Here is a 24,434-nt window from a genome sequence, read left to right on the forward strand (position 1 = left end):
AGTAAAAAATTTCCTGCCATCCTGCCCTCAATGGGACACGGAGCCCAAATCAACGCAGTCACACGCGGTGCTCCACACCCGCAGGAAAGGTGACGCGGGCTGCGCACTCCCTCTCCCTTCTCCTCATGGCCACGGAGGAAGACAACAGCCGCCACACGCAACTGCCAGCATGCACTGCAAAAGAAGCATTCAAATCCACTGCAATGTGCATCTTGTGCGTGTGGTTGTGTGTGCCTGCAGAAACACAAAGCAAAAAAGTAGAGAAATGGAAGCAGAGTGTGTGGGATGCAACAAAATGTACAGCGGAGGTGCATGGCGGAAGCAACAAGAAGAAGACCGCTCAAACTCATGAATGCACTGCAGCCCAAGCAGCGGCAATTCACACAAAATTTATCCAAAACAAAAAAAAGCTTTCCCTTTCATCTTACACAAACCCCATCACACAAAATAATTATAAATAAAGAAGAAATCGTCCATTACTGTTCCACACAAATTAACAAAAGACAGCCGGCTGCCGTGCGGCCACACCAAACTGTCTGCATATATTTTGCCCCCAAAATAAAATTAAAAGATATTTAAATGCCTTTCAACCATCCGACCCTCTGCGTGTCCGCACATCGTTTATATTTCATGGGGTCATCTGCGTGTTGCTGCTCCCCTCAGCCCTCCCATCGGCGCGTGAGTGCGGCCCGCAGAGCACAGTCACTCGTGTGTGTGGGGACTGAGAGAAGCACGCAGACATGACGGCGGTCGCGTCACTCCATCGGGAGAGTGAGCGCAGCAAAAAAAAAAAGAAATCTTAAAAACACGGCGGCAGGGTGTGGCTGTGTGTGTGGCGCTGCGGGTGTCTGCCCGCCCTGGCCGCAAAGAAAACAAAACAAGAGGGAAGAAATGTGTGCTCCGCCCCACAGGCCCTCGTCGCACGCCCACACGTCACGGCTCCCTCAGCGCGCCGTTCGTCGCGGCCCCTCCTCATGCGTGCAGCAGGCGAGGCGCACAGGGCCGTCGTCATGAGCGTGTCGGTGGGTGTGCGAGTGGAGCAGTTGGGCGGGAAACACACGGCACCCCTCACAGGAAGAGTGCAGCAAGAAATAGAAAAAAATTTTGAAAGAAGGTAAAAAATTAAAAAACGTACTGAAAAGCAACAAAAAAAAAATGAAAATCACAAACACATAAAAGAGAAAAAAGAATTTTAAAACAAGAAAAAAGCAAACAGGAAAATAAATTTAAAATACACAAAAAATAGTTTTTATGAAAGTAATTCATTCCCATGAGAATAGTATTTCCGTGCTCGGGAGGTCGCAGGTATTCCACGCGGCAGCCAGTCACTCCTCACAGAGCCGCAAACCCCCACAGACCCAACAGAAGAAGCAATGGCAGAAGTCCGCTCCCACGCATGGTGCCGCCATCGGTGTTATTCCCCCGCGACAAATTTCCGAGGCTGCTGTTGAGTGCCGTAGCATTTACTTCCCCGTTATGTGGATGGATTCCCTGCTGCCCATCCGTTCTTTTCGCCGTCTCCTCATCCTCACCAGAGCTCACGCTCACCTCAGGAGCTTGGGTTGATCCAGTTCCCAGCATCGTATCTCCACTCCCTGTCGCCGCCTCTTGGGCAAAGTCAGACGAGGGAGTCGTAGCAATGGAAGCTGCACTGGATACACCGCCAGCGTCCGCACCATTACCTCCATTCAACAATTCCTCTTCCAACGGCGGTTGCCCGGCAGAATTAGGCTGCAACACGGTTCTCTCCACATCCAGTGCACTTACCGTTGGTGAACGAGCATCCACCACCAATGTCGTCGGGCCTTCCGGCTTCGGAATAGTAATTGTATTTTTGGCGAGTCCAGCAATCTCCTCAAAAGTCAACGGACGGTTGTACAGCAATACGTTCGTCACCGTCACGGAAACGCCTTCTTGGCCCTCTGCATTGCTTCCATCCCCTCCAATGTAGAAGTGTGAAATTCCCTTATCCCTCGTGTTTTCATATTCACATGACTCATCTCCCACACGCTTACCATCGACGTACGCAGAGCCCTGGGTGCCGTTCTGTAGCACAATGGCCACTTGGTAAGTTGTCTGTGGCTCCCAAGTGCTGCCGAGCTTCTCTGTCTTTTGGCCACTGCACAGCACCCGCCACTTCTTTTCGCTGTCGTATGACAGTCCCAAAAGAACTGGATTCTCATTGTCATTCATCTTGGCACCCATCAATGGAATGGGGGTTTCTCCCTCCTTCGGCTCACCGTGGATAGACACCGTCGCCACAAGAGTGAAGTTGTAGTTCGCAAAGTGGTACAGCTGATTCTCCCCCTGCTCGCCAACAGGCCACTCCGCCCACGCACCACGCCCTGTGAAATTCACGCCATCGGCATGCAATGTTGCCTCCGTTGCAAGTTCTGCAGCACATTTTACTTTGGCGTTCACCCCAAGGTACTCGTCCCTCCATGTGTTACCAGAGAAGTTGCCGGACAAAAAGCCAACCAGCCCATCCGTTGGAATGGCAGTGCTGCAGGCAGTGTCAGGTGAGGCATTCTTCTCAGAAGGGCACAGCTTGGAGACACGTCCGTCCACCTTCTTCCAGGTCGCCAGCACATCCTTCACCCGCTGCAGCTGCGCAGTCAGACGCACAGAGACCATACCGGGTGATGGTTTTTCCCCATCGCCCTTCTTCTTCTCGTACAGTGCAATCAACTCCTCATTATTATTATTTCCACTTTTGTACAGCAGGGAGCTGGCGGCAGCGTCATCATCACCGGATACCGGCCCAATATCAACAATGTGCGTATTGTCCGTCAGCCAAAGATGGAGTTCACCTTTTTCATTTGCGATTACCCCCTCAGTCTTCATAGAATACACCGGCAGAGTAACAAGCATCACGTTTCTGTTATTATCATCTCCAACATCGTCGCCAAGAGTCGCTGTGGTGAACCCGCTCCTAACACCCTGTTTGTTGCCCCACACGCGCGAGAGTGTCCCGAGTGCCTCCGTCCACGAATTCCCCTTGTCATCGGACTCGTACACCCTGCGGCGGCCATCATCACACGCAGTCATCATCATGAGTTTTCCCTTCCACTCCACGACGGAGGGATCACTGCAGCCATCGGCAGGCACCTCCTTCGACAGCACCCAACCATCATTGGCCGAAAAGTATATAATCAGTGAAACGGTCTTCCCATTCTCTTTTTTCGTTCCTTCCACTGGGAACAGAAACGGACCGTCCTTCATCTTAAGACCCGATCCACCGCCGCCAATCAGCCCTGTCAAGGACTGCTGTTGTTTTTTCAAATCAGTCCAGAGAAAACGGTAGGTATCATTCCAGTTTACTCTTTTGCCGCTTTCTTCACCACTGACGTTTCCTCTCGCCAGCAAAAGTCCCCATTCATCTCCTACACTCTCCTCAGTACCAGTGGCAGCTGTCCGACTGTAGTTTCCAACAAGCATGTAAATATCACTTCCTTTCACAAGTGTTGTTGGCCGGCCGACACGTAAGTTCATCACTCTTTGGGAACTGTCCGGTTTCACTGCTTGTGAGGGGCATTGCCTTTCTTCCGAAGCAGAGCATTCATCCAGTACTTGTGTCTTCAGTTTGTTCTCATGCAACTCCTCTTTTAGCGTTTCACCATTAAACTCCAGGAGTTCCGAGGCAATCCCAGTGAAAACGCATCCTTCTTTCTTCGTGCACTGTGCTTCGGCAACGGCAAATACTTTACCATTCACCTCAAAAAGACTGGGAGCATGGACCGAATCCACTTTTTCTTCTCCTTTCTTATCTCTCCAAGCAAAATGTTTCCCCGGTGAAGATACTGGACACGACGCCGCTCCATTATTATTGGCTGCAGCCCCGGTGTCGTAACACATCATAACGACGAGGAGGAGCAGCACCGCGGAAGTAAACACACGCCGGGACATGTTGGGCCTCGGCGGCTCACTCTCTCTTCCTTCCCTCCTCCTTCCGCTGGATCCGGTCACGCGGCGACGGTTGTGTGTGCGGGGTGCCTTCACTGCAGCAACACGTGAGAGCATATAAATGTGTGTGTGGGCGGTGTGTGTGCTGTTGGTCCTTTTGGTGCCTTCGAATTTCACAGTAGCGATTGACGCTTGTTTGCTTTCTTCGTAAGAGAGTGAAAGAAATGAAGAAAACAGGCTAATAAAAAAAGGATGAAGGAAACAGTGAGCACCGCCACCCATCCACGGTGAGTGGCACCATCATCCCCGCCGCAGTCACTCCCAACAACAACAACTCACGCAGACAGACACACGGAACGACAAGGAAAAGCAGTGCACCGGGAACACACAGCGACTGTCACCACCAGCAGCAGGAGTCACGGCGGGTGTGTCGTTATCCACGCGTCAGCACACACCGAGCGACGCCAACACACGATAACAACCAGCAAATTACAAAAGAGCACAACCGCCCTTCGCAGCACCGACACGCTGCCGCCAGTCTTTTTACCGTTTTCTCCTCCAATGCACCCGCTTCCTCGCCGCAGGCGCGTATCACACCGCACAGCCAAAGAATACCGACAAATCCAGAGCGGGAGGGACCCGTCAGCATGTGCAGCAGCTTGGTGAGAACCAATCAACAGTTGTATCAGGCACCCCCAAAAAAGCACCCACCGAATGCACACCAGCAACATGCCAACAAAACACATCGAGGGCTAACGTCCTCCGTCCTCGCAAGGGCCGCCGCAGTCGGAATCATGTGCATGTGTGCATTCTCAGCGTTCACACCGCTCCACAGCGTGTGAGACATATTGTGTGTGTGTGTGTGTGTGTGTCAATATGAGTGCGTTTTTTCAGCGCCTATACTTGCAGAGCAGCTGTGCGCCACAAGAGAGTCTGAAGAAAGCAACGGCAGAGAGAGGCAGATAGCACACACTCAAATTGCTCATATCATCACACACACACACACACACGCAGCCGCGGAATGGGTGCACTCAACCAAAACACAAGTAAAAAAAAAAAAAAAGCCGAAGCGTGGGACGACCAGCGCACACACTCTCTCATTACTCCCTTAAAGCAAAACACACACACAGAGGGAGAGAGAGAGAGGTCGACCACTCAATGCAATGGAAACAAAACAGAAACAGTTACGGTGCTCCGCCCATGCAGCCAGGCAGGACGGCAGCGGTGCGTGTCGTGCAAAAGAGAGCACCAACGGGCCTGCATGGGTGTGCATGCATATATACAATGGGCACATTATTGTGTGTGTCTCGTGGGGTGAGGTGAGGGCGAGAGTCCATGCAAGGGGACACACACACAGAGAGAGAAGGACGAGTGTGTGTGCGGGCGGTGCACGGCTCTCTCACACTCACTCTCACGCGGCCACCACTGCAGCAGCAGCCGCACACGCAACAACAACAAGCAAAAGAGGGGAGGTGGTGTGGGAGGCCGCGGTGCTGCTGTCACCGTCGGTGAGAGTCACCGTGTTTATCTTATTAGTGGCGTTGTCTGGTGCTTTTGTGGAATTGTTGGTTTCAGACGCTGTGTTGTTTGTGCCATCCGGCGTTGTTTCAACTTCTTTATCCACAGCGTTTTGTGTCACGCTTTCATTGGAAGTGCTGCTTGCACCCTTGGAGATTTGACTACTGCTGTTACTGTCGCGCGGTGCCGCGTTATTTTCGGGTTTGGCAAAGGTGGCTTCAACTTGTGTTGTTTGTATGGGACGATCCGTCGTGTGTCGAAGTGTGGGATTTTCTTCTGTCACTGCGGCACCAGAAAGAGGAATAGCGTCCAGAATCGTCTTCGCAGCACCCTCGTCGGTGTGATGTTTGGCAGAAAAATTCGCATTGGGAGGTGAGGGTAGAGTTGTTTCCGCTTGAAGTTTAGTTGGTGCATTGTCATTAGAATTTGTGGCAGATGGATCACTTCCTGTTGGTACGTTTTTGTCCGAAAGGTTTTTTTCTTTTTCCGCTTCCCCTTTCTTACCATTTTGGGGATTCTCTGCCGCAGTGAGTTCCGCCCCCTGGTCGCTAGCAGGAGAATTCCCTCCTAGAGAAGAAGATGACTGGAGTGCCTGCTGTTCACCGGTAACTAATATTTCCTGCGTTTTATCATCCTTACTTGCGGTATCTTCTTCCACTTCTTTACTGTCTGGTAAACTTACAGGTGAAATACTTTCGGGGATGACCTGCCTTATTTCCTTTGTGGGCAACGCCTCCGTGTGAGAATTGGAGTTCACATTCAATTCCTCCGATGTTGCACCTTCTGGTCGTACAACACCGTCACGTGATTCAGAATGTAAATCCCCCCCCCGTACGTGCGCATCTTCAGACCCCGACCCATTACCTCCCGACAAAACGTTCCTTTCACTGGAGGTGTTCTCCGTGCCAAGCTCATCGGCGTTCTCAGCAGCAGCAGCAACGGCAGGACGTTGACGCCTCCAACGACGACGGCCATCCACAACGGCAAGAACACCGTCCATCCTCCGACGCATGCATTCCTCAACAGCGGACGCATTCGCACGGCCTCCTGTCCTCCTGCTGACCTCCGCGCATTCCCTCCGCAGCTGAGCGCGCCAACGAGAAAACAAACACTCACCCGCACTGCCATCAGGAACACCTCCAGCACCGTCGGCCGCAATTCCAGAAAAACCGCACCACAGCACGCAGAGGGCACACACCAGCAGCACACGGCCAGTCATCATCATCGCCATCACTCCTGTCACTTGCGTGCCGCCCTCAGCACAAACTAACTCCCCGTCAACGAAGAGTGAAAGCAAAAGGAGAGACAATTCATTCAATCACGCACCGTCCCATCCAGCAATGAGAGTCACGCACCGCCACAACAACAATTAGGAGAGCGCGGTTCAACAACAATCAAAAAAAAAAAAAAAGAAGTGCTTCCTGGCCCGTTCCTCACACCCCCACAGTCACTATTACTGTTATTCCCTCTCCTCAGGCTCTCACAGGCACGCCACGCTCACTTCAACACACGTCCCTCCCAGCACAGGCCTCGGGATCGTCGGGCCCTCCTGCTGAGCCGCAACGTTCGCCACTTCCTCCCTCAGTCCAGCAGCTCCGTGCCCTCCACGTCCCTCGCAACGGCCGGCATGCCCTGGCCGCGCAACACACACAGCGCCACAATCTCGTGCCGCCTCTCCTCCCCAATCATGAGCGCAACGCCCAACGCGTACTGGCGCATGTGCTCCATGCGCTGGAACCACCCGCGGATCAGGTTGGTCGTCATGAAGTGCATCTTGTTGTCCTCGTTGTACTTGGAGCAGACCCTCACACCTCTCGATCCACGGCCTGGGTGCCGCGAGAGGCTGCCGACAGGAGCAGTGTGTGTGGAAGAAGCAAATGTGCGGAAACAACGGCCACCCTCACACATCTCCACTCACTCTACTCTCCCACACAAAAGGGCGGTGTCATGGAAAAGGGAAGTCCGCCGCACAGTGCATGCATAAAAGCATACGCAGCAGTAACGCCATCCACGTCGCACTGCAACAAAGAGCCTTGCGCACAACACACCCACGACCGGAACAAGAGGGACGTGGCGCATTCAAATCCACGGCGCTGTTCTTTACTTCTCACCGCCGCGACGGATTGGCATTGCGTTCCACACTCACAGTGAGAAACGGCGCACATCATCCGCTCCCCTCCGAATGTACTCAGCAGGCCGGCGCCCAGTCACCCTCGTGCCACCGCAATGGGGAGCACAAACAATCGTCGTCGCGGACCATCAGTGCCTCTAGCAGGAAAGAAAGGAAAATGGAGGCATGTCAACAGCACAGCCAGCAGAGGGAAACTCAATAAGACACTGTGAAAGGCAGTGACGGCAAGCACAGCACAAACGGAAACAAGCCACGGTTATTTGCGAAAAATAAAAAAAAGAAAAAAAATTGTGATTCCACCAGAACTCACAGAGTAAAAAACTTCTCCAGCCAGGACTTTTATTTCATGTGCCTAGAAGCACAAGAAGACCGGGTGCATACATTCTACCCGCAAAAAAATGGAAATAAAAAAAAAGATCGTCCTATTCCACCAGCCCACACAATATCCCTCACACTTCATTGCGGCATCCGGCCTGTTCCTCAAATCCTCCTTTTTTTGTGCAGTCCGTGGGACACACAGCAGTAAGAATGGCGACGTTGTGGGCAACAAAAAAGCAAACTAAGAGGGGAAACACGTCGCCCATTCCGGTGTACATCAACCGACCATTAAATAAAGGAACGGCAAGGATACTTATTATTCTAAGAAAACAACAAAACCAACAGTAAAATGTAAATAATAAAAGAAAACACGCAGAGAACGCAGTACATGTTCTCCGTGAGGAGTCGCAATTCCACACTCCGTGGCTCAGAAGACTGCCATAACTCCACACAGTTCCAAAAGCAGAAGCAGCAGTGGTGTGTCCACCCACGAGGTGATACGTTCGCCACTGCTCACCGTCGGGAAGGACATGTCGCCTTCAAAAAAGATTCCTCTGCTCGCTTAGATCTTCTTTTTTAAAGGAGATGTGCTCTTTGTGGCGCTGCTGCACACACTGCTGTTTGTGGGCTCCTTGGCGGCGGGGGCGGGTGCTCGAGGACCATGGATGCTGTCCCATCGCTGCACACATCGGTGGTATTGGGCGTCGTGAGGTCAGCAGTTTTTTTTCCTACTCTTACCAGCGCGTCTAGCTATACAATGCCATCTGAGTGCCGAAGAGGTGGTCAAGCAGCGACAAAAGTTTCCTGCTACGAAGCAACTGCCATTGAGAGAACTTTCCGAGGCGGAGGTCCTGTTCAATGCCCAGCCGTTGACGCACAGCCAAGGTGCCTGGACATTCTAGAAGCAGATGGTGCAAGGTTTCCTGCGGGCCGATTGGCGTGCTTGTGGAAGCTGGCTGATCCTGCGGCAGCAGAGATCGCCGCCTGGCACTGCTGTTCCGATGCCGTGTGGCGTCTGGGTTGTGTGCGCAGCGACTTCTGTGCTGTGCGGTGCTTCTCCGTGTGGGGAAAACCATGTCACAGAAATCACATTTGAGCTCGGGAAGCGGTGGAGGATGTTCCGGATGAAATGACCGACAGTGACTGACGAGACCCGAGAATCCCGTCAATGTAGAATCGCAGTGCGGACATTTCTCCTTCCGACGGCGTGTGAGGGTCCGTCTCCTTACTGGAGAGACGTCTTCCTCCCTCGCCGACGGGGAAACAGTGTCCGTCCCCGGTGCGGTTGGATCGTTGTTAGAGCGCATATATGCAGACTGTTCCGGTGAGATGTTGCAGAATCGGCATTGATTCGTGCAATCTCTCACGGCCCAGTATAGTCGGCCCCAGAGCTCAGATTCCCCGCACCTTGCCCTAGCGAGGTGAACCAGTTCCTGACGGTGTAGAACTTCCTGAGTGATCAGGTCCTTACCGCTGAGATCGGATGGCCTTGTGCCGCAAAGCATGTAGCGATGAGTGTCTTGACGAATGGTACTACGCCACTTGTTGGTGAGCTGGGTAGTAAAACATGTCAGCAGATCCGTATGCCATAAAGGTGCGACTCCTTGCTCCGTGTATTGTCCGGTTGCCATAGCCTGCGTCGCATACTGATCTGCAAGCTCGTTAGCATGTACTCCGCAATGTCCGTAACAAAACTGCAGGTGCACGGACCAGCCAGCACACGTCAGTGTCAAGAGACGCTGCCAGATCTGATCCTCCGTCCAGTCTGTCTGACTGAGCGGGCCCTTGTTTAGAGCCGCTAGAAGAGACTGACTGTCCGTAACCACAAGCAGGGTTTTACGCCTGTGGCGGATACGAGGGATCATCAGCCTCTCTAGGGCTAGAAGCAGCGCGCGGGAATCCGTCCTGTAGCTGCATGGGCGCGCACCGCAGTTTATGTTGGCCTTTTCTATTATCTCCGATGAGTTGAGGGATGAAAGCAGTATTCCAACCCCTGCTGACTTGGGAACGTCGACACCGCCATCGGTCGCAAGTATCCACGAACGATGGCTGTGCAGCGCCAGAGCCTCTTCGCTGACCCCGCGCTTTTCCCGTATCAGCTCCTCTTCGTCCGTTATTGAGTGGTCAATCGGAAGTTCCACACCGATGGTGGCCCGGTGAGCGGAGGCCGCAAACCAGGGAGGAATGGAGCTGCGAAAGAACCGCTCCTCGCGTGGTGAGCTCTCGGTGATGCCATAGTCCTTTGTGTATGCGTCTACGAAGAAATATAGCTCGTCCCGAGATAATGGCGAGATGCGGAAACCCGCACGAGGCGGTGGCTCAGGCGGGGGTCTCCGCATCCAGTCCGTCTGACATGCGCGTGTGTTCTCAAATATGGAGAGCCGTGCGCGCGGGCAAAGGACGTGGAGCGGCGGCATATTAGCCTCCAGTAGTGCGGATTCCGGGTCGACAGTGCTCGGAACTCCGCTGACAATGCGTGCCAGGGTTGCGTACGTCTTCTGCATCTCATTCTTCGCTGAATCCGTCGCTGCTGCCCATATGAGCTCGCTGCCATAGCGTAATTTGGAAGCACCGTATCCAATGACGAACGTGCGTAGGTCATGTGGAGATGGTCCCGCCTCTTTGTGCGCTATGCAGCGTAGCTCCGATATCCGTTGCGAAGTGGCAGCGCATTGCTTGGTGGCCGCCACATTTAGCGTCAGTCGTGGATCGAGATCCATGCCGAGAAGCTTCGTAGTTCGCGATGCCCCCATGGTCATGACTGGGATTTGACATCCAGCCACTACCAGGGGCCACCTTCCTTCACGATCATAATCTGACTCCGTGTGCGTGGAGAGTGTGAACCAAGCGGCTTCACACTTTGACGGGTTGATGGCCAGGCCATTTTTCTGACTCCACGCATGCAGCTTTTTAAGAACCATGTTGGCAGTGGGAATGGCGTCTTCCCGGGACTGCCCCTTAACGATAATAGAGAGGTCGTCCGCATACATGTCTGCTGTGACACCCGCAAAGCTGTTCAGCAGATTGAGAAGTGGGTGTGCGTAAAGGGAGAACAAATACGGTCCCAGCACGGACCCCTGAGGAACTCCTCGCAGCATGGGACGCCGATCGCTGTGTCTGTGGCCAACTCGTGTCTTCGCGCAGCGACCACATAGAAAGTTTCTAAGCCACCTTCTACAATTCACCCCGGAATATTAGCCAGCAAGCGACTGAGGACTCGATGATCTATGGAGTCAAAAGCCTTGCTGAAGTCAACCAACACCAGCAGGGTCCGATGGGGTCTGTAGTGGAGTTGATTGCCAACACCGCTCTTCTTGGGAAGGCTCACTTGGAAATAATGATTTCTATTATGCTCCACTTCGTGTGTCAGGTGTGCCAGCTGCATCGTCGTGGTACGCATACTACGATATGCATACTGGTGGGGGTGCGGCGTCCACACCCAAAGCAATCTCTTCAGTACCATTTTCTCAGCAACCTTACTCACAATGGAGGTAAGGCTGATGGGTCGATAGGACTCAAGCAGTTCCGGCGACTTACCGGGTTTCAAGAGTGGAACGATGGTAGCGCGTCTCCACTCAGCCGGAACCGTACCGGTCGTCCAGCTGCAGTTAATGCAGCGAAGAAGGAATCGGAGGCCCTTTGACGAAATATGTCGCAGTGCCTCACTGTAGACTTCATCCGGTCCGGGGGCCTTGCCATACGGCGTATTACGTAGCGCAGTAAGCAGTTCCGTACGATTAAAAGGTGCATCAAGAGGGGAGTGAAGATGAGCAACTAAACCAGATGTGGCGGCAGACTCGTTGTTGTTCTGCTGCCCAAAAAGAAAAGAAGCATTAATGTTCAAGGATGCACTCTGTCTGTTGATGCCTTTGGAAAACCTAACTGCCTTGTGAGAGGGGTGAAATGGAAGAAAGATGCGATTGAGAGCATTCGCTGCTCTCTTTGCTGTTTTATAAGTGTGTTGACCATCTCCTAATAAAATTGATGTGAGAGATGGAAGTGATGCCTTTTTTCGTCCGGAAATGTATTTCCATGCGAGTGGCTCGCCTGGATTTAACTTGCTGATGCGACGTAGATACGTGTTGCGCAAGCGCTCTCGGAGTAGAAGGAAGAATTGACTCCTTGTCCGTTGCATTTCTGCCTCACGGTCGGGCGTCGGTAACTGTAGATAGCAGGCCTTGCTGTCCGTAGCCATCCGCTCTGCCTCCATGAGAGTGTCGTCCCAAAGCCTGGGGCCGTCCTTGTGCATGCCGCGGGGGCAATGTCGTCGATACGAAGTTATAAGCGCTCTCGTGAAAGCCTTAATGCCGGTGGACTGCTTTTTATAGTCGTATGCCGGAAGTTGTGCGTCGAAGTCCTTGATGAATAAATCCCACTTGCACTTCCCCCAACTGTAGAAAAACATAGGTGCCGAAGGTATGGTGTCCTTAAATGCCTGATGCAGCGTAAATGTTTGCATATAATGATCACTAAGCGGCGACACGGAAGCTGACCAATCCGACACAGTCAAATGCTTTGACCATGTCAGATCGATACGGGATCGTTCTCTTGTGCCACGGGCATACGTGATCTCACCAGGGGTGTTAACCAAGGTGAGTCCCGCATCCGTGCACAGTTCTAAAAATTCTGCAGCAACCTCGCTTGGAGAAGTCTCCAAGAATGGCTCCCACTGTGGGTGATGCATGTTGAAATCCCCGCACAGCAGGAGCGGCGACGAGGCTGGAAGGCAGTTTACTAACCGCCTGAAGGATTGCGTTACTTGCGGTGGTGGTCTCATATAGGCACTCGCTACAATAAGATCACGGTTCTGGTCCAGAGCAACCTGGACCACCACCACTTCAAGGCTGGTGTCATGCTGGGGGATGGTGAGGGGTATACGCTTGGAGCGGAGAGTTTTCCGCACCAGCACCGCCACACCGCCGCCCTTGCCGATGCGCGACTGTGCATAGAGCACATAATCTCCAGTGTGCATGCTGGCGATCTGCTCTGACGACTTCCAAGTCTCCTGAATGGCTACTATGTCTGCTCATTGCGCCATTAATGTTGCGAGTTTTGACGGCGTGAGGCAAGAAAAATTCATCTGGAGTACTGCTATGGGGCCTGGGTTCTGCTCAATGTCTCCGCTTAGCAGTAGCTTTTGTCGTTGCGCGTCACATACGGCACGCAAACGGTATGTATAGCGCTGATAAGCGCCGATGGAATTCAGCAGCGGATGGAAATACCGCTCCGCGGGCAGCCATGTAAATGGCTCCATCTGGTGCCCTTCCGACCCGTTTGTGCGGCGCCTCTTGCCTCTCCGCGTGCAGCGGATGGGCGGCAGGCGCTTAGCTTCCTCTCTAGCAAAGAGTACTAGACCCTGGCACCACGTTGAGGTGGCCGACTGACCCATAGCGTTGTTGTGGTCTTATTGGTGGTTGTATTTGGCATTTTCATCCTCTCGTTTGATATCCGTGCCTTATGATTCTCATCACCTTGTGTATTTACTGCGCGTTTTATTTTGTGCATCTGACGTACCGGTCGCGCCTTGTGTGTGTGGAGACTGAGTTGCCAAACCTGGTGGCTCTGGATTATCGTTAGCCGAATTCATTGTCTCTGGCGGAACTCGTGTCTGTCCAGTGATGGCCGTGCCTGCTTCCTTTGGCAAAGAAGGTCCTTGACTTCTCAAACCTTCCTCTCTGTTTCTCCCACTCCCTCTCTGTGGCCCACCGGTTTCCTCACCATCTGGCTGTAATGCACCAGGCATGTTTCTTGTAGGATATGGTTTCCTTGCCTTAGGGCTGGGAGGACTGCTGTTATCATTATTACCGTCTCCTGTCGCCGTCACGCACACGGAGCGAGCAGCAGCACAAGGACCAACACGGCGCACACCGCACCATCGTCACGCGTCGTGGAGTCGCTGGAGCCAGTCAGCTGATCCGTGAGACGGAAAGGAAAAGCAAGAATGGAACGAGAGGGAGAAGGACAAAGTGCACAGCCGATGCAGAGAGAGAGAGAGCAGACAACATGAGGAGAGGGCAGCAGGCCCAGCCGCACAGTCCACACACCACGAGACGGCATCCACGCAAGGAAGGCACACAACGCCAGCAGCCACCCACCATGCAGGAGGAGAACACATCCACCACCATCTCCCAGCTCATTCCCACAGCCAACGGGAAACGGCAAAAACACCGCGGCCACCACACCAGCCACACGCGACAGTGGACCCTCAGCCATCCATGACGCAGTAAAAAATTTCCTGCCATCCTGCCCTCAATGGGACACGGAGCCCAAATCAACTCAGCCACACGCGGTGCTCCACACCCGCAGGAAAGGAGACGCGGGCTGCGCACTCCCTCCTCCCTTCTCCTCATGGCCACGGAAGAAGACAACAGCCGCCACACGCAACCGCCAGCATGCACTGCAAAAGAAGCAATCAAATCCACTGCAATGTGCATCTTGTGTGTGTGCCTGCAGAAACACAAAGCATAAAAGTAGAAAAGAGTGAGCAGAGTACGTGGAGGGACACACAAAATGTACAGCGGAGGTGCATAACGGAAGCAACAACAAGAAGAAGACCGCTCAAATTCACGATTGCACTGCAGCCCAGGCAGCGGCAATTCACACAAGATTTATTGAAAAAAAAAAACGTTCCCCCCTCATCTTACACAAACCCCATCACACAAAATAATTATAAATAAAAAGAAATCGTCCATTACTGTTCCACACAAATTAAAAAGGCTGCCGTGTGGCCACACCAAACTGTCTGCATATATTTTGCCCGAAAATAAAATTAAAAGATATTTAAATGTCCTTCAACCGTCCGACCCTCTGTGTGTCCGCACATCGTTTATATTTCATGGGGTCATCTGCGTGTTGCTGCTCCCCTCAGCCCTCCCATCGGCGTGCGAGTGCGGCCCGCAGAACACAGTCACTCGTGTGTGTGGGGACTGAGAGAAGCACGCAGACATGACGGGAGTCGCGTCACTCCATCGGGAGAGTGAGCGCAGCAAAAGAAAAGAAATCTTAAAAACACGGCGGCAGGGTGTGGCTGTGTGTGTGGCGCTGCGGGTGTCTGCCCGCCCTGGCCGCAAAACAAAACAAAACAAGAGGAAAGAAATGTGTGCTCCGCCCCACAGGCCCTCGTCGCACGCCCACACGTCACGGCTCCCTCAGCGCGCCGTTCGTCGCGGCCCTCCTCATGCGTGCAGCAGGCGAGGCGCACAGGGCCGTCGTCATGAGCGTGTCGGTGGGTGTGCGAGTGGAGCAGTTGGGCGGGAAACACACGGCACCCCTCGCAGGAAGAGTGCAGAAGAAACAATTAAAAGAGGGAAGAGTAGAAAAGAAAAAACCACTGCCACAGTGATTGCCCCAAAAGCAAAAAAAAAAAAAGGAATGGAGTAGTAAGAAATAAAAAAAAATTTGAAAGCAGATAAAAAATTAAAAAGCGTACTGAAAAGCAACAACAACAACAAAATGAAAATCACAAACACATAAAAGAGAAAAAAAAGAATTTTAAAACAGGAAAGTAGCAAACATTAAAATAAATTTAAAACGCACACAAAAAAAGTAAAAGTATCAAAAATATCCTCGCCAGAGGAAGTAATTCTGTGCTCGGGAGGGCGCAATTTTCCCACGCGGCAGCCAGTCACTCCTCACAGAGCCGCAAACCCCCACAGTCCCAACAGAAGCAACAGCAATGGCAGAAGTCCGCTCCCACGCACAGTGCCGGCATCGCTGTTATTCCCCTGCGACAATTTTCCGAGTCTGCTGTTGAGCTCCGTAGCATTTACTTCCCTGTTCAGTGGCTGTACCTCTTCCTCCTGCGCATCCGTTCCTTCTCTTTTCTCCATCGTTGGCTCGCCATCAGCAGTTGAACCGCCATCCACGGTTTGAGCTCCATCGGAAGATTTTCCTGACGCCACCTGCATTACGGAGTCCTTTCCTGCTGATGGAGTGCTGACAATGGACACCGCTGATGCGGATGCACCGCCACCGCCACCACCACTGCTCCCCATCGGCTGCCCCTCTTCCGTCAGATGTGTTCCGGCGGGAGTGGACGAAGTTCCGGCTATCTGAGCAGTTGCGGCCACCGAAGGGATGGGAGATACAACGGAAGCAGAAGAAACTGTTAACGGTTTAGTCGGCACCTTTTCCAAAGGTGGAGTGGGGGCTTTATTCGGTTTGATGGACCCAATCTCTGCGGAACTCAACGGGCGGTTGTACAGCAGGACGTTCCTCACAGTCACAGACACGTCGTCTTGGCTCCCTGCGCCGCTTCCGTCCCCTCCAATGTAGAAGTGTGAGATCTCCTTCGAATCCGCAATTTTCAATACACATGACTCATCTCCGACACTTTTACCATCGACGTACGCGGAGCCCTGGCTGCTGTTCCGTAGCACAATGGCCACTTGGTAAGTTGTCCTTGTCTCCCAAGTGCTGCCGAGCTTCTCTGATGTTTGGCCACTGCAAAGCACTGCCCAATTCCCTTCTTTTTTGTACGACATTCCCAGGAGTACTGTTTTCTCACTGTCATCCATCTTCGCACCCATCAATGGAATAGGAGAACCCTCCTTCGGCACACCGTCGATGGACACCGTCGCCACAAGAGTGAAGTTGTAGTTCGCAAAGTGGTACAGCTGATTCTCCCCTTGCTTGCCAACGGGCCACTCCGCCCACGCACCACGTCCTGTGAACGTCACGCCGCTGGCATGCAATTTTGCCTCTGTTGCAGCGCCAGTAACCGTGGCGTTCATCCCGAGGTACTCGTCCTTCCATGTGTTATCAGAGAATTTGCCGGACAAAAAGCCAACCAGCCCATCCGTTGGAATGGCAGTGCTGCAGGCATTGACAGTTGAGGTATCCTTCAGAGCACTTTCAGTGGGGCACAGCTTGGAGACGCGTTCGTCCACTTTCTTCCAGGTCGCCAGCACCTCCTTCACCCGCTGCAGCTGCGCAGTCAGACGCACAGAGACCATACCGAGTGATGATTCCACACCGCCCTTCTTCTTCTCGTACAGTGCAATCAACTCCTTCTCATTATTATCTCCACTTTTATACAGCAGGGAGCTGGCGGCAACGTCATCTTCCTCGGATACCGGCCCGATATCAAAAATGTGCGTATTGTCCGTCACCCAAAGATGGAGTACACCTTTTTCTTTTTCTCCATTCTCGGAATACACCGGCAGAGTAACGAGCATCACATTCCTCTTATCATTTTCAACACCGTCAAGAGTCGCTGTGATGAACCCGCTCCTAACGCCCTTCTCAGTTCCCTTGTGTTTGTTGCCCCACACGCGCGAGAGTGTCCCGAGTGCCTCCGTCCACGAATCCCCCTTGTCACCGGACTCGTACACCCTGCGGCGGCCATCATCACACGCAGTCATCATCATGAGTTTTCCCTTCCACTCCACGACGGAGGGATCACTGCAGCCATCGTCAGGCACCTCCTTCGACAGTGTCCAGCTCTCAGTACCCTGCAAGCATAGGACCAGCGAAACGGTCTTTTCATTCTTCTTCGCAGCTTCCACGGGGAACAAAAGCGTATCGTCCTCTAACGTAAAACCCGATCCACCGCCGCCAATCAGCCGTGTCAAGGATTCGTGATGTTCGACAGTAAAAATGCACGGAAGACCGTAGGTATTTTTCCAAAGAATTCTTTTTACACTTTCCCCATCACTGACGTTTCCTTTCAGAAGCAAGAGTCCCCAAGGAGCCGCGTCAGATGCACCCTGACAAGCAGCCTCACCTTCACCGCCGTGTTTTCCAACCAGCATGTAAATATCACTTCCTTTCACAACTGTTGTTGGTCGGCTCACATCTACTCTCTTCTTCCCTTCCGAACCACCTTTCTCCAGAACTTGAGTATCCTTTTTGGCTTCCTTCAGCACCTCCTCCTTTTCTTTATCCGCTGTGTTCGTGAGAAGTTGGGACGCAACCCCAGTAAAGGCATTGCCTTGCTCATCCTTGCACTGCGCCTCGGCAACGGCAAACACATCACTCCCCACTTTCAATAGGCCGGGAACACCCAACGATTCCACAGTTTCCTTGTCATTAGTGATGCCCTTCCATTCAAAATTTGGATCAGATAATTGATCCTCCTCCGCGTGTGCAGCTCCACTGCCGCAGCACATCATCACGACGAGGAGGAGCAGCACCGCGGAAGTAAACAAACGCCGGAACATGTTGGGGCTCTGCGGCCCACTCTCTCTTCCTTCCCTCTTCCTCCCGATGGATCCGGTCACGCAGCGACGGTTGTGTGTGCGGGGTGCCTTCACTGCAGCAACACGTGAGAGCATATAAATATGTGTGTGGGCGGTGTGTGTGCTGTTGGTCCTTTTGGTGCCTTCGAATTTCACAGTAGCGATTAGCGCTTGTTTGCTTTCTTCATGAGTAATAGAGTGAAAGAAATAAAGAGAAACAATGCCAACAAAAAAGGTACAACAATACGCACCGCCATCCACGGTGAGTGGCACCATCATCCCCGCCGCAGTCACTCCCCACAACAACAACTCACGCACACAGACACACGGAAAGAGAAGGAAGAGCAGTGCACCGGGAACACACAGCGACTGCCACCACCAGCAGCAGCAGGAGTCACGGCGGGTGCGTCGATATTCACGCGTCATCACACTAAGCAACGCCCACACAAAACAACCAACGGAATGCAAAAGGGAACACAGCCGTCCTTCGCAAAGCCCACACGCTGTCGCCAGTCGTTTAACTGCTCACCCTTCCAGCGCACCCTCCAACGCACATCACCGCACACAGGCGAAGAATCCCTGACCAAAGTATACAAAGCATAGGAGATACACATTGGCACGTGCAGCAGCTGGACGAGAAGCAATCCGCACTTGTCCGAGGCACCTTAAGCCACACCACCCAATAGACTGCACACCAGCAACGTGTCAAAAAATAAATCGCAACCTCCCGTCCTCCCCCTCGCAAGGGACGTCGCAGCCAGAATCTTCTGCGTGCATCCTCAGCAATCACGCCACTCTACAGCGTATGCATAATGGCGTGTGTGTGCATGTGTGATTGTCAGTGGATATACTTGCAGGGCAGCTGTGCAACACAAGAGAGTTCGAATAAAGCAACGGCAGAGAGATGCAGATAGCACACACGCAAATTACTCATATCATCACACACAAACACGCAGCCGCGGAATGGGTGCACTCAACCACAAAATCAAAAAGTAAAACAAAACAAAAAGCCGAAGCGTGGGACGAGCAGCGCACACACTCTCATTACTCCCGTAAAGCAAAACACACACACAGAGGGAGAGAGAGAGGTCGACCACTCAATGCAATGGAAACAAAACAGAAACAGTTACGGTGCTCCGCCCATGCAGCCAGGCAGGACGGCAGCGGTGCGTGTCGTGCAAAAGAGAGCACCAACGGGCCTGCATGGGTGTGCATGCATATATACAATGGGCACATTATGTGTGTGCCTCGTGGGGTGAGGTGAGGGCGAGAGTCCATGCAAGGGGACACACACAGAGAGTGAGAGGACGAGTGTGTGTGCGGGCGGTGCACGGTTCTCTCTCCCTCACTCTCACGCGGCCACCACCGCAGCAGCAGCCGCACACGCAACAACAAGAAGAAGCAGAAGAGGGGAGGTGGTGTGGGCGACCGCGGTGCTGCCGTCACTGTCGTCTGTATTTGCGGTGGAATTTGAACCAACGGCAGTTTCGTTTTTTATGGGTCCATCGCTTTTTTTCGCAAAAGTTTCATGCTGTTGATGTTGTTGTTGTTGATCTTGTTCCTTTTCTTGTTTTGTGCTGTCTACGTGCTCTTCTTGTGCTTCTTCGTGTTCTTCTTCCTGCTGTTCCTGTTTTTTTTGCTGATCTCGTATTTCTTCTTGTAGATCTTCTCCGTCCCGTTCCTCTTCGTGTGGACGCTCTCGTTGCTCCAGTTGTTCTTCTGATCGTTGTTTTTCTTTTTCTTCTTGGACTTGAAGTCGTTGGGATTCGTGTTTTTCATTTATTATTTGGTTTTGGGTGTTCTGTTCTTGTTGTTTCAGTTCTTTTACTTGTGGCACTGTATGATGTTGTGTAGACTGGTGGCCGACTGAACTGTCCTGCTTTTCTGGTGTTTTTGTTAGTTTAACTCCTTCTGCTTCTGGAAGAGGAGGAGGAGGAGGCCCTGCTGGTGGTGGTGATTGTGGTTTCGATGGTGGTGCTGTCTGATTTGTCGTGCCAGTCCCGGCTTTCGTCGAGTCTTTACTTTTATTTTGATTCTCAATTGGATTGGGTGGATCGACAACTAAATCCACCTTCTCTACTTTTAGGATATTTGTACCCGGGCTTGACGTCGAAATATCCTTTCCTCCCTGTGCATCCGCAAATCCTCCTGCTGCTCCTCCTGCTCCTTCTTCTTGCCTCTCCAGTGAACTCAGATCTGGGGAACGTAATGCTTCCGAATTCTTGTCGTCATTGCCGGTACCAGGACCTCCACCAGAAACAACGTCAGCACCATTCTCTTCACACCTACCGCCGGCACCGCACCACAGCACGCAGAGGGCACACACCAGCAGCACACGGCCAGCCATCATCATCGCCATCACTCCTGTCAATTGCGTGCAGCCTTCAGCACAAACTAACTCCCCGTCAACGCAAAAAGCAAAAGGAGAGAAAAGTCACACAGCCACGCACCGTCCCATCCAGCAATAAGAGTCGTGCACAACAACAATTAAGTGGACGCAGTTCAACAACAATCAAATAAAACGAAAAGGAGCGCTCCTCGCCACTGCACCGTTCCTCACATTCCCACCGTCACAATTACTGTTAGTCTCTTTCCTCAGACCCTCCAGCACAGGCAGTCCATCATGCGCCCCCGCTGCGCCACAACGTCGTGCTGCCTCTCCTCCCCAATCATGAGCGCAACGCCCAACGCGTACTTGCGCACGTGCTCCATGCGCTGCAACCACATGCGGATCAGGTTGGCCGTCACGCACTGCACCTTGTTGTCCTTGTACTTGTGGCACCACAACGTCGTGTGGCCGGCGGCATCGCAGTGCTGGAAGAAGTAAGGCGCAGCAACCATGCGGGTGTCCGTGTGGCTGTAATCGACCTTCACCGCGTCGAGCTCCCACAGAGAGACAAGGAAGTGTGTGTGGATGTGTGCCGAGAGCACAGCGACTGTCATCGTCGGAGGAGGCCACCGTGACACCGTCCGTCACGCGTCAGCACACACCGAGAAACGCACGCACCCTGCAAAGCAAAAACAGAGGGCAGAGAAAAATAAACCCAAGAGCAGGCAACGCCTTCACGCATGGCGGGCATCGTGCAGCCGCGTTGCCATTTCAGCACGGGAAGCAAGCCAACGCCGTCGCCAAAGCAGTCATCCAAAGCAGTGCACAAATATCTTATGTCTGTGTGTTTGCTGGAATAGCAGAAATAAAAAAGGAGAAGCACAGTGAGGCACATCAACACGGCAAGAGGCACAGCTGGATGGCAGCAATACATGCAGTACGACCCCAACCCCAACAAACACGCACGGTGGCAGCACACACCATCCACAAAAACAAAAGAAAAAAACAAAAAAACACGGCGGCAGGGTGTGGCTGTGTGTGTGGCGCTGCGGGTGTCTGCCCGCCCTGGCCGCAAGAAGGCAAAACAAGAGGGAAGAAATGTGTGCTCCGCCCCACAGGCCCTCGTCGCACGCCCACACGTCACGGCTCCCTCAGCGCGCCGCTCGTCGCGGCCCCTCCTCATGCGTGCAGCAGGCGAGGCGCACAGGGCCGTCGTCATGAGCGTGTCGGTGGGTGTGCGAGCGGAGCAGTTGGGCGGAACACACGGCACCCCTCACAGGAATAGTGCAGCAACAAACAATTAAAAGGGGGAAGAGTAGAAAAGAAAAAATCACTGCCACAGTGATTGCCCCAAACGCAAAAGAGAAGGTATGGAAGATTAGGAAACAAAAAAAAAAGAAAAAATTAAAGAAAATAAACCATTAAAAAATGAAAAAACTCACAACGCCCGAAGGAAGTAAAAAACAAGGAAAATAAACACATAAAAAACAAGTAGCAACAAAACAACAGAGAAACAGAAAGTAAAAAAAAGTAAAAACACAAAGAACAAAACACAAGGAGCTGCAACAAATGGCTCCAGCGTGCATGCACACTCACACAAAAGTGCGTCCACGCAAACAGTTGTGGGCGTGTCGTGCATACGAATGTGTCTGGGACGCGCGCCAAGTGACGGACACGGGAGGCAAGAACATGGAGCACACAGCAGCGCAGCAGAAGCAAATGGAACAAAACACAATCATCATTATTTTCTATTATTACGCAATAAAACAAAAGAAGCGCAAAAATCCCCGTGGTTGAGTGCTAGCAATTATAGTCCGCATTCACTTCTTCAGCCCAGTGTCCCGTACGCAAGGACGGCCAGAACAAGCAGTGGAAGGGCATTCAGACGGGTGCCATGGAAGCAGGCGTCAGTTCCCACACTGTTCTCCAGCGCGTTCGTTTTGGGCGCAGAGGAAAGGGGAGCCGACATGCCTGCCGCCGTAGCATTTCCTTCGCCGGAAGCAGTGTCGGTGGCGTTGGCGGCGGTGTCCTCTTCGGTGCCTTCCGCTGCACCCCCGTCCTCGCCGGTCTGGGACAACTGAGTCGGTGGCGCAGCAGTCTCTTCCTGCAGCTCCACTGGAGGTTCATGGGAGGAGTGGTCGCCGCCTTCTGTGGGCTCCGGATCTGGTGGGGATTCGGGTGCAGGAGAAGAAGCAGAGGCAGAATGTGAAGGGCTTTGAAGCTCGCCAGAGGGGGCGGAATCCGACGCTTGCGAGGCCGCAGCAGAAGGATTCGTCGTGGCCGCAGCGCCAGCAACAGAGTTAGCACCAGCGCCGCCTGGACTTGCAGGTAGAGAAGAAGAAGGGGCACCAGACGCACCCGCAGCGCCAGCAGCAGAGTTAGCAACAGCGCCGCCTGGAGTTGCAGGTGGAGGAGGAGGAGGAGGGACATCCGCGGAATTCTCAACGACAGCAGGAGAAGATTCAGAATCCGGTCTGGAAGATGTTTCACGAGAAGCCTCCTCTTGTCGAGCCGCCGGAGTGCGTGCTTCCGGACGTGTGGCCGGACCACTTTCACCAGAGTCACCCGGAGCTTCAGCCAGTGAAGGGGCACCAGCTGCACCCGCAGCGCCAGCAGGAGGAGAATCAGAATCCGGTGTGGAAGAGGCGTCACGAGAATCCGTCTTCTCGAGAGCCCGGAGGTCCTGCTTCCGGAGGTTTAGCCGAAACAATTGCGACGGTGACCGCCTTCTCTACGTTACTCTCCCACCAACTCTTCACGGCGCTTGGAGTAAACGTGGAGACGTTGATCGTGAAGACACCATGCTCCGCACCATCTTTTATACGTCTCTCAACATCCTCGGACGTACAGTTTCCGTCGCCCATGCCGCAAATATCCTTCCCCACACCATTATCTTCAACCGTGCAGTTGTACCACAATGACCTCCCAGGGAGCTGCCAGCGCGCAACATTACCGTCACCCGCACACTCTGCATTCACCTGCGTCACCTCCGGCTCTTGCTCCTTCCCTCCCTCCACGGCAAACACGCACGAGCAGCAGCACAGCAGTGCCAGCACCAACACGACACGGAACACACGGTGCATCATCATCAAAAATATCGCTGTTAAAAAACGTGGATTCGATCTGCAGGAGCATGAGAAGGAAATAGAGAGAGACAGCAGCTACACCACGCACAGCCACCGTATGGTAATAAGCGACAGCAGCCAGAAGAAGCGCACACCAAAAAAGACAGATGGAATCATTACAACTGCAGAACTCACACACCGCCACACAAACCAAAACTTAAAAAGGCGGAAAAAAAAAGAAAAAAAAATGATAGGAGTCCAACAGAACTCCAGGGGAGGAATATAAAAAATCAATCGGGCAGAAATTCTATTTCATATGCCAAGCAGCACAAGACAACCGTGTGTGTCTGTGTATAAATAATGCCCGCACCAAAAAGAGAAATAAAATTAAAAAAAATCCTACTGCTCCACCAGCCCACAAAACACTCCTCACATTTCATTGCGGCATCCGGCATGTTCCTCCGCTCCTCCTTTCGTGCAGTCCGTGGGACGCACAGCAATGAGGCCGACATAGCGTGTGGGCAACAAAAAAAAAAACAAGAAGGAGAAACACGTCACTCGTGACAGTGTGCAGCAACCGACCATTGAATAAAGGAAAAGAAGGGTGCTGACTATCCCATCCGTGCACCAGCAGCAGCAGACAATAACGACGAATCATTTTAAAAAAACGAAAAAAAAGTACTTGGGAAAAAGCGGCACGTACTGTCCATTAGAAATCGCACAACCGCACTCTACGGCTCATAAACATGCCACGTCCCCACGCACTCCTTGAAGTAAAGCCAGAAAATGCCCAAGGCACACACCCATGGACGGCGCCGTCACCAATTCCTTTTGAAAACAATAAAACAGTAGAGCCATTGACATCAGTGGTGCTGTTTCCCGCGCCAAATTCCCCTTGGCGGGCACTGGCAACACTTCCCTCGCAGCCGCGTCAACGCCCAGATCCTGTGGGACTTTGGCCAAAAAATTACCGGGGCGCGGTGTCGCTTTTA

The 24,434-nt window shown here is 52.7% G+C and overlaps 6 protein-coding genes and 1 pseudogene across 6 annotated transcripts, besides 16 other annotated features; all 7 read right to left on the minus strand.

The window, feature by feature from the left end:
• Positions 1-17,433: part of a sequence feature (areas not merged during assembly with more than two copies in the genome that could not be assigned to a particular haplotype) that runs on past the window's edge.
• Positions 1,087-1,243: a sequence feature (A-rich).
• Tc00.1047053508221.590 (trans-sialidase, putative) lies at positions 1,333-4,185 on the minus strand (the record flags this gene model as incomplete). The annotated part of the gene is made up of 1 exon (XM_816921.1): positions 1,333-4,185. One exon carries the CDS (start codon positions 4,183-4,185, stop codon positions 1,333-1,335), a length of 2,853 nt encoding a protein of 950 aa, XP_822014.1.
• Positions 4,753-4,775: a microsatellite.
• Positions 5,315-6,652, minus strand: Tc00.1047053508221.600 (mucin-associated surface protein (MASP), putative; the record flags this gene model as incomplete). Its single annotated transcript, XM_816922.1, has 1 exon — positions 5,315-6,652. One exon carries the CDS (start codon positions 6,650-6,652, stop codon positions 5,315-5,317), a length of 1,338 nt encoding a protein of 445 aa, XP_822015.1.
• Tc00.1047053508221.610 (elongation factor 1-gamma (EF-1-gamma), putative) lies at positions 7,003-7,329 on the minus strand (the record flags this gene model as incomplete). Its single annotated transcript, XM_816923.1, has 1 exon — positions 7,003-7,329. One exon carries the CDS (start codon positions 7,327-7,329, stop codon positions 7,003-7,005), a length of 327 nt encoding a protein of 108 aa, XP_822016.1.
• Positions 8,590-13,261: a mobile genetic element.
• Positions 15,220-15,359: a sequence feature (A-rich).
• Tc00.1047053508221.650 (trans-sialidase, putative) lies at positions 15,502-18,474 on the minus strand (the record flags this gene model as incomplete). Its single annotated transcript, XM_816924.1, has 1 exon — positions 15,502-18,474. The coding sequence occupies one exon, from the start codon at positions 18,472-18,474 to the stop codon at positions 15,502-15,504; it is 2,973 nt and encodes a 990-aa protein (XP_822017.1).
• Positions 17,434-18,240: a sequence feature (haploid, Esmeraldo-like haplotype).
• Positions 18,241-19,120: a sequence feature (areas not merged during assembly with more than two copies in the genome that could not be assigned to a particular haplotype).
• Positions 19,121-19,237: a sequence feature (heterozygous, non-Esmeraldo-like haplotype).
• Positions 19,238-19,982: a sequence feature (areas merged during assembly that could not be assigned to a particular haplotype. This can correspond to areas where the two haplotypes were merged or to regions with more than two copies in the genome that were merged during assembly.).
• On the minus strand, positions 19,400-20,407 carry Tc00.1047053508221.660 (mucin-associated surface protein (MASP), putative; the record flags this gene model as incomplete). Its single annotated transcript, XM_816925.1, has 1 exon — positions 19,400-20,407. The coding sequence occupies one exon, from the start codon at positions 20,405-20,407 to the stop codon at positions 19,400-19,402; it is 1,008 nt and encodes a 335-aa protein (XP_822018.1).
• Positions 19,578-19,709: a microsatellite.
• Positions 19,638-19,794: a sequence feature (CT-rich).
• Positions 19,983-20,081: a sequence feature (heterozygous, Esmeraldo-like haplotype).
• Position 20,082, plus strand: a sequence feature (haploid, Esmeraldo-like haplotype).
• Positions 20,083-20,931: a sequence feature (haploid, non-Esmeraldo-like haplotype).
• On the minus strand, positions 20,644-20,991 carry Tc00.1047053508221.670 (elongation factor 1-gamma (EF-1-gamma), putative; the record flags this gene model as incomplete). Its single annotated transcript, XM_816926.1, has 1 exon — positions 20,644-20,991. The coding sequence occupies one exon, from the start codon at positions 20,989-20,991 to the stop codon at positions 20,644-20,646; it is 348 nt and encodes a 115-aa protein (XP_822019.1).
• Positions 20,932-24,434: part of a sequence feature (areas not merged during assembly with more than two copies in the genome that could not be assigned to a particular haplotype) that runs on past the window's edge.
• Positions 21,761-21,928: a sequence feature (A-rich).
• On the minus strand, positions 22,259-23,467 carry Tc00.1047053508221.680 (annotated as a pseudogene).

Source organism: Trypanosoma cruzi, genomic scaffold (assembly GCF_000209065.1).
Source record: "Trypanosoma cruzi strain CL Brener 1047053516723 genomic scaffold, whole genome shotgun sequence".
NCBI lineage: Eukaryota > Euglenozoa > Kinetoplastea > Trypanosomatida > Trypanosomatidae > Trypanosoma > Trypanosoma cruzi.